Consider the following 19,712-nt stretch of genomic DNA (forward strand, 5'->3'; position numbering starts at 1 on the left):
GAAAACAGCCCAAGTGTCCGTCAGAGGACGAGTGGATTAAAAAGCTTTGGTACATATATACTATGGAATACTACTCAGCCATAAGAAATGATGACATCGGATCATTTACAATAACATGGATGGACCTTGATAACATTATACGGAGAGAAATAAGTAAATCAGAAAAAAACTAAGAACTATATGAATCCATACATAGAAGGGACATGAAAATGAGACTCAGAGACATGAACAAGAATGTGATGGCAACAGGGGTGAGGGTTGGGGGGAGGGGGGATGGCGCGAAGAAGGAGAGAGGGGTTGGGGGAGGGGAGGGGCACAAAGAAAACCAGATAGAAGGTGACAGAAGACAAGTTAACTTTGGGGAAGGCGTATACAGCACAATCAAATGTCAAAATAATCTAGAGATGTTTTCTCTCAACATATGTACCCTGATTTATCAATGTCATTGCATTAAATTTAATAAATAAATTTTAAAAAAATCAATGCAATTCTACGCATACTCCCAGATTTATTTATTATGTTCTTTTTACAGAGACAGAGAGAGAGTCAACAAGAGGTATAAATATGGGCACACATACAGAACGGAAAGAGGTGAGAAGCATCAGTGATTAATTTTTTGATGCAACACTTGTTTATTCATTGCTTTCTCATATGTGCATTGACGTTGGGCTACAGCAGACCAAGGAACCCCTTGCTCAAGCCAGCAATCTTGGGCCCAAGCTGGTGAGGTTTACTCAAATCAGATAAGCCCACGATCAAACTGGCAACCTTGGGGTCTCGAACCTGGATCCTTTGCATCCCAGTCTGACGCTCTATCCACTGCACCACTGTCTGGTCAGGCTGTCCCAGCTTTATTTTTGAAACTGATATGAAGATTCTATAATTAATACCGAAAGAAATGGTGAATAGAGGAGACACATATAGACTCTACTTTGGTTTGTGGATCAGCATGTCAGTACTAAGCAAATCAATCCTACATTCTGTGGATAACAATGGGCAAGTCAGGCAGTTAGATTCAATTGCAATAATCATATTGGTATTGTCTAAAAAGACCATCACTCTATTCTCCTTGAGAATTCAATCAGGAAAAAAAGCAGTGTGGATCTCCTGGAGCCACCACGAAGAGAGACAGCATGCCAAGAATAGCTAATGCAAGATGAACAGCCAAGACATTGAGACAGAATTCATCCAGATAATACATTTTCAGTCTGAGGATCCAGCCATGTCTGATGCCAGTTACACCCAAGGACTTTCCAGTAATCAAACCAATAAATTCCTGTTATAATTAACAAATATGGAAACAGTGACAGACAAGCCAGAGACTGGGAAAAGTTTTCTGCAATATACATATGTATGAAGCACACATTATTACATATATATAAATATATATCTCATACGTGGCATATGGAACTATTGAAATGCTCATACATAAAATAAAGTACAGGTAATAGAAGGAAACTCTTCAAAATGTAATAAAAATAGGTAAAATGCTTAAAAAGGTAACCTCATAAAAGATACTCAAATGGCCAAGAAGCACATAAAAAAAGTATTCACCCTGGTCGGGTTCTCAGTTGGTTAGTGTCATCCTGACATGCCATAACTGTCTGTTCAGTCTCCAGTCAGAGCACATGCAAGAATCAACCAATGAGCCCTGGCTGGTTGGCTCAGCGGTAGAGCGTCGGCCTAGCGTGCGGAGGACCCGGGTTCGATTCCCGGCCAGGGCACATAGGAGAAGCGCCCATTTGCTTCTCCACCCCTCCGCCGCGCTTTCCTCTCTGTCTCTCTCTTCCCCTCCCGCAGCCAAGGCTCCATTGGAGCCAAGATGGCCCGGGCGCTGGGCATGGCTCTGTGGCCTCTGCCTCAGGCGCTAGAGTGGCTCTGGTCGCAATATGGCGACGCCCAGGATGGGCAGAGCATCGCCCCCTGGGGGGCAGAGCACCGCCCCTGGTGGGCGTGCCGGGTGGATCCCGGTCGGGCGCATGCGGGAGTCTGTCTGACTGTCTCTCCCTGTTTCCAGCTTCAGAAAAATGAAAAAAAAAAAAAAAAAAAAAGAATCAACCAATGACTACATAAATAAGTGGGACAGTAAGTCTATGCTTCTCTCTTTCCTACTCTGTCCTCTCTATTCTTTTTTTCTCTAAAATCAGTAAATAAATTTTAAAACATTTAAGTACTCAACATCACTACACATCATGTAAATACAAATTAAAACCAAAGCAATATATTGCCACATTTTCTGAATGGCTAAAATCAGTGTGGGGCCCAAGTATCAGGACCAACTGTAAAGTTCATGCATTGCATTTAGGATTGTAGGTGCAATCGGCCTTTCTGACATAGTGAAATACCTACCGAAACTACACCTGAAACCTACCCTGATCCACTAACCATATTCCCACATACAGAGCATTTACCAAGAGAAATAAGTGTGTGTCTGCCAAAAGGACAATGGAAAGGCGACACACATTAAGTAAAAAAGCCAAACACATAACTGTACATGTTATATTTTAACATTCATATAAAGATCAAAGCTCTGGCCGGGTAGCTCAGTTTTTAGAGCATTATCCTGATACGCCAAATTTGTGAGTTTCATCCCCAGTCAGGGCACCTACAAGACTCAACCAAGAAATGCATAAATAAGTGGAACAAGTCAGTCTCTCCTCTCCTTTCCTTTCTCTCTACAATCAATAAAACAAAATTAAAATAAATCAGGAAGCAAACTAATAAATTATAATTAAAGTCAAAATCATGCTTTACTCTGTGGACCAATTACTGAGAAGACAGATGAATAATCTTTCAGAGTGATGGAAGTGTTCAGTTATCAGGTTGTAAACATTATGTGCAATTCCATCAAGCTGCACACTTAGGACTAGCACACTTCTGTACAGTAGTGTACAAATTAATCAATAAAACAATAGAAAACAATGACAGGAAGTGCTATAGGTATTCAGTGTGGCTCCATGTAATGACTGGGATACATTCTGAGAAAGGCATCATTAGACAATTTTGTCACTGTGCAAACATATTAGAATTCACAGGCAATAAGAATTTCAGCTCATTATACTCTTCCAGGACAACCATCATCCACTGCTAATTTATGTGGTGTATGCAACACAAGACTGTACTTTTAGAGATGAGGGAAAATATAATAGAAAGAAAAAGTGCAGCTAAACGTGCCTGAAGCACAAAGCAATAAAGCATCATCTTAGATAAAAAAAAAAGGTAAAATCTTCTGTTTGAAGATGTCAAATATAAATCTTCCTCCACTAAAATAGATGACACACTCTCTGTTGCTTATCTCAGTTATATCCAATTTTCCTCACTGTCCACAGCTCTTTTTATTTTGAGATCACAGTGAACTGACACAGATGTATCTTTCCACTTGAGTAATGATATCATGGGACTGGACTGTGGAGATGACAATTAAAGCTTTGAATAGTAAAAACTGTTAATTCAAATAGAATAAACAGAGTGAAAAATATTGAATATGCAAATTCCAGTGTCAGCCATACTAGGTCAAAATGAAATGACCAATTACAAAGTACAAAAGAAATTATAAATACTCAAGTGTTCATACAATGATCACTGCACACTTAGCAATGAGTTAATCAGAAAAAAACAAAAATAAAAGGACCATCCCTACCTGGATATGAAGAAACACACTGCCTCACTTAGTGATGGAAACAACATTTACATCTAAACCCAAATTAAAGCACCTCAGAATAGAGTGAAAATGTATTAGAGGGAAATTTATCACCTTAATAATTCATATCAGAAAATACAAACCAGAAACCATTGAGCCAACTTTCCACTTTAAAGGTGAAACACTGATATTTGCTTCTAGAGGAAATTTTCTTATACACTTATTTCTTAGCAATTTTATTTGTGTGTGAGACAGAGACAGAGAGAGGGACAGATAGGAACAAACAGAAAGGGAGAGATGAGAAGCATCAATTCTTTATGGTGGCACCTTAGTTTCCCATTGATGGTTTTCTCATATGTGCCTTAACTGGGAGGCTATAGCAGACTGAGTGACCCCTTGCTCAAGCCAGCGAACTAGTGCTCAAGCTGGTGAACCTTGCTCAAACCATATGAACTTGTGCTCAAGCCAGCAACCTCAGGGTATTGAACCTGAGACCTCCGCATCTCAGTCTGATGATCTATCTACTGCACCACCACATGGTCAAGCTCTTTGGAATTTTGACTTGTAATAAGCAATATTTTTTAAGATGTTACCACATGGTTTATGAATTCTGAATTGTGAGTTCTTAGGAGTCTTCAAAAAAATGAGGGAGAATTAACTACTTTATTAAAGTCACAGGCTGTCTCCACTGTATCAGATCTCACATGTTGCCTAAGATTTAAAAAGATCTGCAAATGTTCCCATACATTTGCATGTTTTCTCTAGGGTTAATTCTCACATGTATTAGAAAGTAGACAAGACAAAGGCTTTCCCACATATTCATAGGGCTTCTCCCCAGTGTGCATCCTCATGTGAATCCTAACAACTGAGGAACAGATAAAAGCCTTTCCCTCATTTCTTACATTCATGAGGTTTCTCTCCAGTGTGAGTCTGTCCATGCACTACAAGGTGGGAGGAACTAATAAAGGCTTTCTCACACTCCTTGCATTCATAGTTTCTCTCCAGTGTGGTTTCTTACATGTCTTCGAAAGGATGAGAGACAACTGAAGGCTTTCCCACACTGTATACAATCAAAAGGCTTCTCTCCAGTGTGTATTCGGGTGTGTACAGTTAGGTCTGAAGAGTGACGAAAAGCTTTCCCACATTCCTTACATTCATAGGGTTTCTCCCCCGTGTGTGTCCTCATGTGAGTCCTAAGAGATGAGGCATAAATAAAGGCTTTCCCACATTTCTTACATTCATAAGGTTTCTCCCCAGTGTGAGTCCGTCCATGCACTGTAAGGTGGGAGGAACTAATAAAGGCTTTCCCACATTCCTTACATTTATAGGGTTTCTCCCCAGTGTGGCTTCTTACATGTCTTCGAAAGGATGAGACACAACTAAAGGCTTTCCCACACTGTAGACAGTCAAAAGGCTTCTCTCCAGTGTGCATCCGGGTGTGCACAGTCAGGTCTGAAGAGTGACGAAAGGCTTTCCCACACTCCTTACATTCATAGGGTTTCTCCCCAGTATGAGACCGGCCATGCACTGTAAGGTGGGAGAAACGAGTAAAGGCTTTCCCACATTCCTTACATTTATAAGGATTCTCTCCACTGTGCAGTCTCAAGTGTGCAGTGAGAGATGAGGGACGACTGAAGGCCTTCCCACATTCCTTGCATTCGTAAGGCTTATCTCCACTGTGAATTCTCTTGTGCTCTGTGAGGGATGAAGAACAGCTGAGGGTTTTGCCACATTGCTCACATTCACAGTTTGTCTGTCCAGAGTGAAGCTTCATATGCACCCTGACGAATGAAGAACAGCTGAAGGCTCTGGTACACTGCTGACATTCGTAGGGTTTGTCTTCCAGGGGGGTTTTCATGTGCTTCCTGAAACAGGAGGGGGAATGAAAAGCCTTCCCACACTCCCTGCACTGGTAGGGTTTGCTTCCTGTGTGCGAACTGACGTAGGTCTTCAGGAAAACATGATCCATGAAGACCTTTTTACATTCACGGCATTCATAGGATTGTACCTCAGCAGTTCTCTGGAGTACATTAAGATTTGAAATTTGGCAGAAGTTTTTTCCACACTGGTTTTCTTGGTTACATTCATAGATGTTCTCATCCACATAATTTCTTTTAAAAAGAAAAAGTACAATATTAGTAATAAATACATTTTTACCATTAACAGTAACTGTGCCTGACCAGGTGGTGGCGCAGTGGAAAGAGCGTCGGACTGGGATGCAGAGGACCCAGGTTTGAGACCCCAAGGTCGCCAGCTTGAGCGCAGGCTCATCTGGTTTGAGTAAAAGCCCACCAGCTTGGACCCAAGGTCGCTGGCTCCAACAAGGGGTTACTCGGTCTGCTGAAGGCCCGCGGTCAAGGCACATATGAGAAAGCAATCAATGAACAATAAGGTGTTGCAACGCGCAATGAAAAACTAATGGTTGATGCTTCTCATCTCTTTCCGTTCCTGTCTGTCTGTCCCTGTCTATCCCTCTCTCTGACTCACTCTCTGTCTCTGTATAAAAATAAATAAATAAATAAAAAACAGTAACTGTACATGTTTTGCACTTTCTGTGGTTCTAAGCTGAAACTCCTCAGAGAGGGGCTATACAATAGCTGGTAGTTATCAGTTTGTTGGGTTTTTTAATTCTTTTGCAAGTAAGAGAATGGGAATAAACAGACTTCTGCATGCGCCCTGACTGGGATCCACCAGGCAACCCCCATCTGTGGCTGGTGCATTGCCAATCAGGAGCCATGTTCACAACTGAGCTACTTATAGAACCTGAGGCAGAGGCTGCAGAGTCACATCACATCCAGGGGTGATGCACTCAAACCAATGGAGCGATAGCTACAGCAGTCTGAGAGAGAGAGAGAGGGAAAGAAAAAGAGGAAGTGATGGGGATGCAGTTTGTTGCTTTTTCTGTGTGCCCTGACTGGGAATTAAACCTGGGACATCCATACATCAGGCCAATGCTCTACCACAACACCAACAGGCCAGGCATTTTTTATTTTTTTTAAAATTAAATCTAATGAGGTGACAACGATCAATAGACACATAGGTTTCACGGAACATTTTTATAGCATTTTAAGTGTTAACTGCATTATGTATCAGTGACTTTTTGACTTAAGGGATTTTTTTCATAACTGCTTACAACTGAAGTATATCAAAGATCACAGTCTCATTTGTAGAAGAAAATATCAGTAAAAATTCTTTATGAAATCCAACTTTTGACAAGTTTTATATATGTGTTCTTTATATTTTGTGACATTTTAAGATGCTCTTCTGGGGCACTTTTTACCTGTATATGAATGGAACTCACCTTAAATGTCTTTCATGGTTTATGTTCTTACAGTCAATACCATGGTTTTCCCACTTTTTATATAAAATAGATGACTGTGCAACATTCCTCTTGAATCTTACTATTTCCTGTTCAATAGATACTGTTTCTTCATAAATATCTTGTGAAGTGACAGATTTATTAGTCTTAGGTTGAGTGTCAAAATCTGAAATGAAAAGTAAAGTCACCTTTGAACAAAGGACTTTCACAGTGTGGCTCACTCAAGACTCTGCTTCAAGACTGACCAGGCGGTGGCGCAGTGGATAGAGCATCAAACTGGGATGCGGAAGACCCAGGTTCGAGACCCCAAGGTTGCCAGCTTGAGCATGGGCTTATCTGGTTTGAGCAAGAACTCACTAACTTGAGCCCAAGGTTGCTGGCTCGAGCAAGGGGTTACTCGGTCTGCTGACGGCCCGCGGAAAAGGCACATATGAGAAAGCAATCAATGAACAACTAAGGTGTTGCAACGCACAACAAAAAACTAATGATTGATGCTTCTCATCTCTCTGTTCCTGTCTGTCTGTCCCTGTCTATCCCTCTCTCTGACTCTGTCTTTGTAAAAAAAAAAAAGACTCTGCTTCTAAACACAAGGGTCAAATGATAATCAACTGAATGAGAAATAATTCCATGAAGATTGATGGATAATAAAAACAACAAGGTATTATTGGAAGAACAACACAAATAGGAACAGGCTCTCGCCAGCTGGCTCAGTGGTAGAGCGTCGGCCCGGAATGTGAAAGTCACAGGTTTGATTCCCAGCCAAGGCACAAAGGATAAGCACCCATCTACTTCTCTACCCTTCCCCTTTCTATCTCTCTCTTCTTCTCCCACAGCCAAGGCTCCATTGGAGCAAGTTGGCCCGGGAGCTGAGGATGACTCCATGGGCTCTGCCTCAGGCGCTAGAATGGCTCCGATTGCATTAAAGTAATGCTCCAGAGGGACTGAGCATAGCTCCCTGGTGGGCATGCCAAGTGGATTCCAGTCAGGGCCATGCGGAAGTCTGTCTGCCTGCCTCCGCGCTGCTTCTCACTTTGGAAAAATACAAAAAACAGGAACACAGTAAAATGTACATGACCAAATACCAACTTACAAAAAGAAACAAGGAAAGTCTTTTCAAAAACAAGAAAGACTGTTAATAAAATGTCAAATAGTGATCAATGGTGTATGGGGAAAATATCTGACAAAACAGCTGTTTGACTTTCACTTGATTTTTCCAAATGAATACCTTCCAACCTAGACAGTTTCTCCCAAGAACTCTTGCCTTCCTGGCACTCCCCTTGGACAGACACTCTCTTTGTCATCTCCAGGTCCTCCTCCTGCTTCCACTGGAAGATCAGCCAGGGTGTATGCAGTGCGTACCCTGTTAAAGGAGAAAGGCATGTCACATGCAGGAAAACAATGAGGAACCACAAATATATCCAGGAGACAAGGCTGAAACTTTGGTCTTCTGATTCTGCAAACTTAGCATCAAGTGTGACTTTAATTGCAACAAAATGTTTAACAGAAATATATTTATGAAAGAGAAGTAGCAATAAAGCCTCTGATGTCTAAAACTGATCTGAACCTTGGCCGGATAGCTCAGTTGGCTAGACCATAGTCCCAAAGCATAGAGGTTGCAAGTTCGATCCCCGGTCAGGGCACATATAGAAAGATATTGATGTTCCTGCCTCTTTCTTTCTCTCTCTATTCCACTCTCGCTAAAGTCAATAAGTAAAAATTAAAAACTGATCTGACATTCATATCTAATGTTTAGCATATAAGACTGGTCTAATTCTTACAGCCAGGACATTTTGTACTCCTGCTGAACATGAGTAATCTCACAGAATACCAATCTTACACAAGGTTACTCTGAGATCATGATAAAGGGGAAAACAAGGGAAAGGTCCACCCACATGGCCAGACAGTCATTCTCTTTAGAATTTATCCGAAGAAGTTGGAAACATGCCCACACAACACCTGCACACACATTTATAGCAGCTTTATTCAAAATTGCCAATACTTGCTGGCAGCAAAGATGTCTTTCTTTAGGTGAATGGATGAATAAAAATCTAGAAGATTGAGTAAAAGGCATGAAAAAACTTTAAATGTGTTACTAACTGAATAAAACCAATGTAAAAATGGTACATACTGTAAAACTTCAAATACATAACTTTCTCAAAAAGAGAAAACAGTTGACACAGTAAAAAGAGCAGTAGTGCCTGACGAGGAGGTGGCGCAGTGGATAGAGTGTTAGTCTGGGATGCGGAAGGACCCAGGTTCAAGACCCCGAGGTTGCCAGCTTGAACGCAGGTTCATTGGTTTAAGCAAAAGCTCACCAGCTTAAACCCAAGGTCGCTGGCTCAAGCAAGGGGTCACTCAGTCTGCTGAAGGCCCACGGTCAAGGCACGTATGAGAAAGCAATCAATAAACAACTAAGGTGTCGCAACAAAAAACTGATGCTTCTCATCTCTCTCCATTCCTGTCTGTCTGTGCCTATCCCTCTGACTCTCTCTCTCTCTCTCTCTCTCTCTCTCTCTCGGTAAAAAATAAAAAACAAAAAAACACCAAAAAACAGCAATAGTTGCCAGGGGATACAAGGGAAGGAGAGATGAGTCAGCCAGACAAAGAGGACTTTTAGGACAGTGAAACTATCTGCATGATATTACAGCAGTGGGTGTACGTCATCGCATATTTGTTCAAACAACAAAGGTACAACACCAAGAGTGAAGCCTAATGGAAGCTATGGACTCTAGGTGATGATCATGTGTCAGTGTAGGCTCATCAACTGTGACAAACGCAGGACTCTGGTGGTGTGTGCTGACAGTGGGGAGGCTGTGCATGGGGTGGTAAGGGGGATATGGTAAATCTCTGTATCTTCCATTCAGTTTGGCTGTGAACCTAAAACTGCTCTGAAAAGAAATAAACATATTTGTTAAAAGTTTTATGTCTACCTAGAATGTCAGAATGTCGCTTAATTTGAAAATAGGGTCATTGCAGATGTAATCAAGTTAAGATGAAGTTACACTCCCTGTGTCCCTCCCTGAAGTCATCTATGCCCACACTTTCAACGTTCAATAAGCCTTGAGGCTTTTAATTACAATAAAAAGGCAATTCAACACACAGATGTTTTTCATGGTCAAGCCACTACACTATATATTTCTTGGGGTTCCTGACTGTGTCTGTCATATTTACCAATGTATCTTATTCCTCAGCCCAAATCCTATAATAAAGAATAAGTTCAATCTGTCAGATTTCTTTTCGAAACAACTGAACCTAGGAATGCTGTCAATCTTACCTAGAGAGGCCAGGTTCTGGAAGGTTTCCAGCATCACATCTCTGTAGAGGCTCCTCTGAGTGATATCCAGCAAAGCCCACTCCTCCTGGCTGAAGTCTACAGCCACATCCTCAAAGACTACTGGGTCCTGAAACATCCCACATATTCTGTTCAGAAAGGTGCCAATCCCTTGTGTTCAGGAGGATGGAGGATGGTGACAATACGGGGCACAGAGAATCCATTCACAGGACATTTGAAGGCTGTGTGGTCTTCTAACATCAACCCTGGGACTCAGCCATCAGATAGATCTCTTTCTCTTTCCCCCACACATCCTCCTGACTAAAAAAGTCCTGTATCACTAGTATTACAACACTTATAAAACATTAAGTTTCTCTCCCTATTGTTTGATGAAAAAAAATTCCGGTCTTACTATGATCCAGAACAATTCAGACCATATAGCTAAAATGAGAGAAATGCTCTCAATAAAATACAGAAGTTCCTCAAATGACTTCCTTTTGTTATAATATTGATGAGATATGTGGGAACCTTATCCTTGTTTATATCAATCAGTCTATAGGGAAACTGGTTTTATTTATTGTTGTTTTCCATAAAAACACAGAAATTATTAACAATGTTAAGTGAGGACTTAGTGTTTGGTGGGGTTTTTTGTGACAGAGACAGAGAGAGGGACAGATAAGGACAGACAGGATGGAAGAGAGATGAGAAGCATCAACTCTTCATTGTGGCACCTTAGTTTTTCATTGATAACTTTGTCATATTTGACTTGACTGGGGTCTAAAGCAGATGGAGCGACCCCTTGCTCAAGCCAGTGACCTTGGGCTCAAGCTGGTGAGCCATGCTCAAACCAGATGAGCATGTGCTCAAGTAGGCAACTTTAAGATTTTGAACCTGGGTCCTCTGGGTCCCAGTTAGAAGCTCTATCTACTGCGCCACCACCTGGTCAGGGAAGTGATGACTTAGTTTTAATTTCAACCATGACACTACAATTCTCTGTTCCACAAACAGTTATCACCAGCTTCCTCCTTTCCCACTATAGTGATCAGTGCAACATGAAACACTGGGTCAAATCTGGATGAGGTTTTAATGAATAAAAACACAATGTGGGATGCACAAGAATGAATTCACAATGGAAGAACATTTAAATATTAGAATCAAAACACTCAAAATCCCAGAAGAAGACAGAGGCACTAAAATCTTAGACATTTCTTTTAGTAGTATTTTTTCTGAAAGATCTTCTTGAGGAAGGAGAAAATTTAAAAACTGGACCACATCAATTAAAAAGTTTTCCCCAGCATAGAAAACTATCAACAAAATAGAAAGGCAACTCACTGAATGGGAGAACATTCTCACAGATATATCTGTTAAGAAATTAATATCCAATATTTAAAGAACTTGTAAAATTCAACACCAAAAAAAAAAAGTACACATACAATCCAGCCCTGGCCAAGTGGCTCAGTGGAAAAAGCATCAATCTGGCATGCTAGAGGTCATAGGTTCAACCACAAGTCTGGGTACATATGGAAAGTAATAAATGAATACACAAGCAAATGGAACAGCTAAGTGACATACAGTACTTTTTATGTGGCCCAACACAGAAACAAGTTGCTGATCCCTGTTCCAAACAATCAACTAGACAAACTAGTGAAATGGAAATATTCTTTCTGGGAATTATTAGCTCTTACCGACCTGTGGCATGCTTTTCTGGAACTCGGCAGTGCTTCTTTCCTCACCCATGTTCCCTTCATGGAGAAGAACAGAATGTTGAGAAGTTACACTGAGGCAGGAGAGTCATGATCCTCTAGGTCTCCCCACAATTCACACAATCATGAGCCAGGATGCTGCAGCACACTATAAGGAACCATACCCCTCAAACTTCCCCACACATACACACACACACATGCAGACACACAATATTCTCATACATATATTCATAGGCCCGAGACACCAAAGCCAATACACACTGATAATGTAAGAAGTGGGTGTAATCTTACTTCATCTAGAACTAGAAAACTATTATTGGGTTCTTTTTTTTTTTTTTTTAATTTTTTTTTATTTATTTATTCATTTTTAGAGAGGAGAGAGAGAGAGAGAGAGAGAGAGAGAGATGGGGGAGGAGCTGGAAGCATCAACTCCCATATGTGCCTTGACCAGGCAAGCCCAGGGTTTTGAACCGGCGACCTCAGCATTTCCAGGTCGACGCTTTATCCACTGCGCCACCACAGGTCAGGCTATAATTGGGTTCTTGTTGAGTTTTTTTTTCTTTACTTTTTTTTATGTTTAAAAGTCTCATTTTGCAAGTAAGTTCACTGCTGCCTAAAAGTTTAGTTGGCAGTTTGCCTATAATAATTAAAAGCATAAAATGTATCAGGCAATACCTTCAAGCTTCAGAATATACTACTAAGAATATACACTGTCTCAAACCCAAGAAAGCACTGACTTAAATACCACTTTTGAGTGCTCCATTCCCAATATTACTCCTGCACCCCTTAGCAGGCTAACACACATTATTGCTCAGTCCCTGATCAAAGGGATCCCCCCATGGACTGCAGGGTCCCTGAAACATGGTTTTAAAAAAGAGCATCAACTGCCTATATTCCACACATGGGGGGAGGGGTAGAGAAGACTGCCATGCTGTAATCCAAACTTTTTACACAGGGGGCCAGTTCACTGTCCCTCAGACCTTTAGAGGGCCAGACTATAAAAAAAATCTATGAACAAATCCCTATAAACACTGCACATATCTTATTTTAAAGTAAAAAAAAAAAAAAAAAAGGGAACAAATACAATATTTAAAATAAAGAACAAGTAAATTTAAATCAACAAACTGACCAGTATTTCATTGGGAACTATGGCCTGCTTCTGGCTAATGAAACGGTCAATGTGCTCCTCTCATTGACCACCAATGAAAGAGGTGCCCCTTCTGGAAGTGTAGCGGGGACAGATAAATGGCCTCAGGGGCCACATGCAGCCCGCGGGCCATAGTTTGGGGACCCCTGGTTTAGTTGTACAGAAGTAGCAGCAGAAAAATACTTAAGTTAGCAGAGTGTAGCTCATCTCATAGCAATATTTACAGTACTGGTGCACAAATTCCAAATAATGAAAACACAACTTTTCCTTCCACTGCAGTGGATCAAGTATGTATTTTAAAGCCAATAAAAACTGTGATATTCTTTACTATATTAATAACATGTTCCATTTGAGCAACCATGATGTGAGAATTACTGTGAAGAGATGCCCATACCTTTGCAAAGAAATTACTTATTTTTCATAGGAACTCTGCAAATTATATTATTACTACTAATTAATACGTACTTCAGGAATCTTACAGTCAATTAACTACACACTCAATGTTACCCAATTAGAGAGCCACTCTGTCAGGTGTGTATGCAGGTCTATTTATCTTCAAAGCTGAAATGACCAGTGAGTATATTTCTGAACATACACTTATCATTTCAAAGTTAGTGAGGACATTATTCCCTAACATTACCAGGGTCTGGCCTAGAACTTTGTTGGGCACATTATGCAGAATAGACAAATGAAGTATTCTATTCAAATGTTTTATCTTTGAATACCTTCTCTTGACTAAACCTATGTCTTGAGCAAGGTAGTTTCCCTTAAGGCCCCTACCTGCTGCTCCTTCATTTCATATTCACTTACGTAGCATTTCCCCTGATCCTACTACATGCAGTCACAGGGGATACAGCACTAAACAAAACAGAAGAACCCTGAAACACATGTACTTTTTTTTTTTCAGGGAGGGCAGTAATTAACAAACTATCAGGTGTTGACAGATGTTATATTAAAATGAAGAACATTATAGGAATAAGGAGATGCACACATATTTCTCTGTGAGTCAGAATGACTCATATGGCAGAACAGAAGCAGAAAATTAAAATAACTGTTTCTTATAACACTGGAAATTCACAGCTGGTGTGGTGTGTATATATTTATAAACTTAGAAATATCCTCAAATCCCAGAGGGAAAAAAAATCAGTATCAATTAGCTAACCACTGAAGGTTGGGAAAAGAACACCATATAAGGTTAGGAAAAAAAGTGAAAACAAGGCCCAATTAATGACACTTTCAAAACAAATAAACAGAATCGGAAAAGCCAGCAATCCATCCTTTGAAAACTATTGAGGTCGAGAAACCCATAGCAATTTTCTTTAGCAACAGAGCCCTGACAAAAGGAGTTATGAATTAGTCATAATTACATTACAAAAAGACAACAATAAAAAAAATGATGGGAATATGGAAATGTACAAGTAATTAATTAATTTTAGTAGAGAGTACAACTTTCCAGCAATGATCTAAAATAAATACAACACTTGACTATATCCAGTCATTATAGAAAAAAACTCAGCAATTTAAAACACACCCACAAAGGAAACAGAAGTTTCAAATCGTTTAATCAGGTGGCTCACCAAATAAATAAAAATTTTAATATTCCATTAAAGGGGTGGAAATACTATTTTCTCAAGTATTTCCAAAAGCAGAAAATTGCAATTAACAAAAATCTCTTACACATTAGTGCAAATAATATAATATCAGTACAGTCAACAAATGAAGAATAAATATATTAATCACAAATGACATTCATTTTGTCCTAAGAATAAAATGTGGGTAAAAATGGAATCATTAGGCCCTGGCCCGTTGGCTCAGTGTAGAAGGTCGGCCCCATGTGTCGACTTCGGTCAGCATACAGGAGAAGCAACCACCTGCTTCTCCACCCCTTGCTCCCACCCCTCTCCTCACCTGCAGCCATGGCTCAATGGTTAGAGCAAGTTGGCCCCCACTGCTGAGGATGGCTTCATGGCCTCACCACAGGCACTAAAATAGCTCGGTTGTCCCATGGAGCTGTGGCCCCAGATGGGCAGAGCATCGCCCCTTACTAGTCTGGGGTTATGCAGGAGTCTGTTGGTCAGCCTCCCTATCTCTCACTTAGTAAAAAAAAAAAGAATTAAAATGTTATGAAAATGGAATCGATTTATATAATTCACCTTATTAACAGAAAAAGGTCACATGACTCATCCCCTTCGGTACAAAGTAGTGACTGTCTAGAATGTTCATTGGTTATAACAATTTAACCCACCAAAAGTAGAAGGGAACACGTTTTACTAGAAAAAGAGTATCTACAAACATACAATAAACATTGTATTTAATGGTGAAATGGTAGAATAATTCCCTCTGGGATCTGGAACAAGGCAAAGATATAAATTCTATGCTATTCAACATGAACTGGATGGAGGTCCTGGCAAGTGCACTAAAGAAATACAAGGTTCAAGGTAAAAAACAGCTAAAACTGGCAGATGATCAGTTTATGTGTGAAAGTCAAAAATGATCTACACACTGCCTGACCAGGCGGTGGCGCAGTGGATAGAGCATCGGACTGGGATGCGGAAGACCCAGGTTCAAGACCCCAACGTCACTGGCTCGAGCAAGGGGTTGCTCGATCTGCTGAAGGCCCACGGTCAAGGCACATATGAGAAAGCAACAATGAACAACTAAGGTGTTGCAACGAAAAACTGATGATTGATGCTTCTCATCTCTCTCCGTTCCTGTCTGTCTGTCCCTATCTATCCCTCTCTCTGACTCTTTCTCTCTGTCCCTGTAAAAAAAAAAAAAAAAAAAAATGATCTACACACTAATTGATTACAATGGATAGCTGCATTCTCTGACAATGGTTACAAATATACTTAATAATTAGTTCACTTGTATGCATCTGGATATGATGTAGCAAACAGGTGTCCACAGGCAGGGTAAAGTAAAGATTAAATTTTTTTTTTTTTTTTTACAGAGACAGAGAGAGATGAGAAGCATCAACCATCAGTTTTTTGTTGCAACACCTTAGTTGTTCATTGATTGCTTTCTCATATGTGCCTTGACAATGGGACTACAGCAGACCGAGTAACCCCTTGCTCCAGCCAGCAACCTTGGGTCCAAGCTGGTGAGCTTTGCTCAAACCAGATGAAACCGCGCTCAAGCTGGCGACCTCCGGGTCTCGAACCTGGGTCCTCTGAATTCAGTCCGATGCTCTAGCCACTGCAACACCGCCTGGTCAGGCAAGATTAAGTAATATCTTATATGGCCAGTAGTCGCCGCCGTCGTGGCCATGCAGGTGCAGGTTCTCATTGGAATCAGGCAGACAATAAAGAAACAGTGGAGCCAAAAATGGTGGGCCACTCCTTTACTCAAGTCACACGCCAGCCAATGAGCAACACACACAGGGAACACACTTTCCTTTCACTCAGGGCTCCCAAAGCCACTGACACATTATCCGGTTCCACCCAGGAGAAGCTTCTTCAGTTCCTCCTAGAATCAAAGGCCACACCAGTCTCTGTGGAGCTCACAAAAGCCCCTCAAGTCTGGTTCCCACCTACACACCTTCATTCTCTCTGTTCTCATTTTGCAAACATGGCTCATTCCTCTTCCTTTCCTTCTTTCTTCAAAACTTTCTGGCGCAAAAACCTCTCCTCCAGCAAACATTAGCAAAACAATGGCCCTTCCCAAGCAGGAAGGTATTCTGCAACATCACAGACCACATATACCTGTCGTTGCCCAGACCCCAATGCAAGCTATAAGCAAGCAAACATAAAATTCATATTTTAGAAACTTATTTGACCAACATATCTTCTGCACCAGAAGGGAAGAGGAGAGGGCGCAGTGGAGCCGATTGCCAGCCCCTTGCTCACCGGACACGCCGAAATCTGCAGATAGGCGCAGAGACGACCAGGTGAGGCTCTCGAGAGTCCCCAGGACGAGAAAAGCAGGGATGCTTTTCTTTTCTGGAAAGAGAGCAGAGGACGCGTCTAGAGGGGGAATTATAAATATAAGGGTTGTTCTCCACTTCCCTTTGCTCTCACCCGACTGGACCCAGCCTAGAGTGCCCGATTCAGGGAGTTGGGGACGAGCAGCAACAGCCACCAGCGGAGCGGGCCAGGGCTCTGAGGTAAAGTGGCGGTAATCCGAGGCCCCGGTGCGGGGGTCCCAGCGGCGGCCAACCTCAGATCTCTGGCTTCCCCAAGGCCGAGCTCTCCGCCGCCGGCACCGGACCTGAGGCAGGGCCGACCCAAGCCGGGAAAATTGCTGGCCCAGCTGAATACTGAGCTCAGACAAAAGTGAGGATGCAAGAAGACAGAGCCCACAGCGCGCGCACGCGCAAAAGCACACTTTTGCTTCCGGTTTTGGGGCGGTGCTTAGAAAAAGGGGCGGGGCTTCGGGAGCTGGGAAATGAAGGTACCAGGGGCGGGAGGGACAGGGAGGCGCGGAGAAACAGGGAGGGGCGGGGGAGTGGGGAAGCAGCCACTTCCAAGGTAGAGTGGAGACCTGTTAGTTTCCTCCCCCGGGTGAGGATTGATTGACCAATCCTATGGGTTACTTACTGAGATAGTCAGAGAGGCAAGGCTAGGTCAAGGGGTGGGCTTGGGGAGATTGGGGCTACAGGCAGGGTTAGATTTAGGGCCTCCTATTCAGGCTCTCAAGAGTCACAGACTTTGGACACAAAACTTAAGCCTGTACGAATCCATGAGATTGCCTTTCCATTCACTCAGTCCTCTCATTAGGCCTTTCATTGCTTTATTGATAACTGATCAGTGGTCCCCAACCCCCCTTTCTTTCTGCAGAGAAAGAATAACTAACTTACATTATTTTCGTTTTATTTATATTTAATTCTGAACGATGTTTTATTTACGCCAATCTCATAATTTTATTTTGTGCATTTATTCGGCCCACCCTGAAGGCCAGTATGTGAAAATATTTTCTGACATTAAACGGGTCCGTAGCCCAGAAAAGGTTGGGGACGACTGATGTAGAGGAAGGCTACTGATAATTATTTACGTAGTTTAGTTTAACAAGAATCCTTGCTGACCTCTAATGTCCATTCCTAAATTTGGACTTTAAATACAAATAAAATATTCTGTACATATTTTTTGTTCTAGTATTTGTTAGATTGAAACGAGGGGTGGCTGGTTCACTGGAGAAGGGGGAAGCCTCCTTTCAGCTTCTCTTGGAAACTGGCAGGTTGGTATAAACCCCCGAATGTGTCAGACCTCTGGACTGTCTTAACCAGTATGAGGTACTGACAGGCTAAACCCCTTCCCGGTTCTGTGGGTGGGCACTGTTGCAGGAAGGGAACCGAATGGAGGATAGACTCTCAGATAACTTTATTAGAGGAAAAGAGAATTTATTAAAAAGCCAGCGGAGCGTGCAGGGCTAGTAACTCCAAAGAGACGTGCTCCCCAAAGTTGATTTTCTTACAAGTTATATACCTTTTACAGAATACAGGTTTTCATGCAAGGGGCTTGTGATCCCTTTGTCTTGAGGTGTAAGGCACTGTCATGACTCCAGGTGGGAAGGGTGAGTTTAGGTGAGGTCAGAGAATAAGCTGTGACTCCAGGAGGGAAGGGTGAGTTTAGTTGAGGTCAGAGAATAAGAGAATTGGAAATTGCAAAGTAAGGTCTTAAAATCTTTTAAGAAAAGGAGAGAGAAAGGGGTTTTCAGATAAATTCTAACTTCCTTTCTCTATGTAGCAAGTTGCCCCTTGCACCTTTTCAGAGAACTATAGAAAGCAGTTAATCCCATGCAGGCTCCCTTCCCCCTGCATTCCTCCTTGCTTCGCCTCCTTCTTTCTCTCTTCAAAACTGTCTGGCTTGAAAACTTCTCCTCCAACAAACATTAGTAAAATAGTGGCCCTTCCCAAACAGGAAGGTAATTTGCAATTTCACTGACCACATTTACCTGACATTTCCCAGCCCCCATTGCAAACTATAAGCGAGCAAACATAAAAATCATATCTTACAAACTTATTTGGCCAATATTCACTCCTTTTGCTCACTTTTCAGTCCACACCACAGGCATTTCTGTGCAGAGAATGAGGTACATAATATAAACAAACTACCCGTAACAGTACAAGTCATACAGTTTCAACAATTACAAAGGTGTCCTTCACAATGTCTCTCTGAGCACTTTGCACAAAATGCAAAATGTCCTTGGAGCTTCTCTCCTACTGGAAGAAAAGCTTTCCGGTGCAGGAGGGCCTTTTCCGGAGAGCTGAACTCAAAACACAAATCTGGTGTATTCCAAAAGAAAAGTGTTGGTCAAATAAGTTTGTAAACATGATATATATGTTTGCTCGCTTGTGACTTATAATGGGTGTGGGGGACAGGCTATAAGCAGGCCAGGTTGTTGTAGCCTGAGGTTTGGTTTTGGGACTAAGCTTTTCCCCACACCCTTGACTGATTGTATGATCTGGGTGGTGCACTCTCATGAGAAATCCAATTATGCCTTGGATAAGTGACTTTGTATCGGAGACTTCCTTGTTTGTATATTGGATTAAGGGATTTTGGTTTTCTACACTATAAAGTGGGACAGACCAGGAGCTCAGACACACAGTTCCTGCTATCACAATTGCAGGGGCTCCCCTGATCCCTTGCCCTTCATGGAAGAGCTGGTTTTCTGCTTTTCCCTTGTCTTCTTTTGTG

General features: G+C 41.7%; 1 protein-coding gene across 1 annotated transcript; it reads right to left on the reverse strand.

Moving 5' to 3' along the window:
- Positions 1–1,757: 1,757 nt before the first annotated feature.
- LOC136333323 (zinc finger protein 699-like) lies at positions 1,758–17,363 on the reverse strand. The gene is given in 9 exon segments (XM_066272320.1): positions 1,758–4,533; positions 4,535–4,634; positions 4,636–5,751; positions 6,942–7,125; positions 8,185–8,319; positions 10,234–10,360; positions 11,920–11,972; positions 16,926–17,018; positions 17,097–17,363. Coding segments are annotated over 7 exon segments (1,836 nt in total). The 5' UTR covers positions 11,968–11,972; positions 16,926–17,018; positions 17,097–17,363; the 3' UTR covers positions 1,758–4,407.
- Between the last annotated feature and the right edge of the window lie 2,349 nt (positions 17,364–19,712).

The sequence above is a fragment of the Saccopteryx bilineata genome, chromosome 1 (genome assembly GCF_036850765.1).
Source record: "Saccopteryx bilineata isolate mSacBil1 chromosome 1, mSacBil1_pri_phased_curated, whole genome shotgun sequence".
In the NCBI taxonomy this organism is placed as follows: Eukaryota; Metazoa; Chordata; class Mammalia; order Chiroptera; family Emballonuridae; genus Saccopteryx; species Saccopteryx bilineata.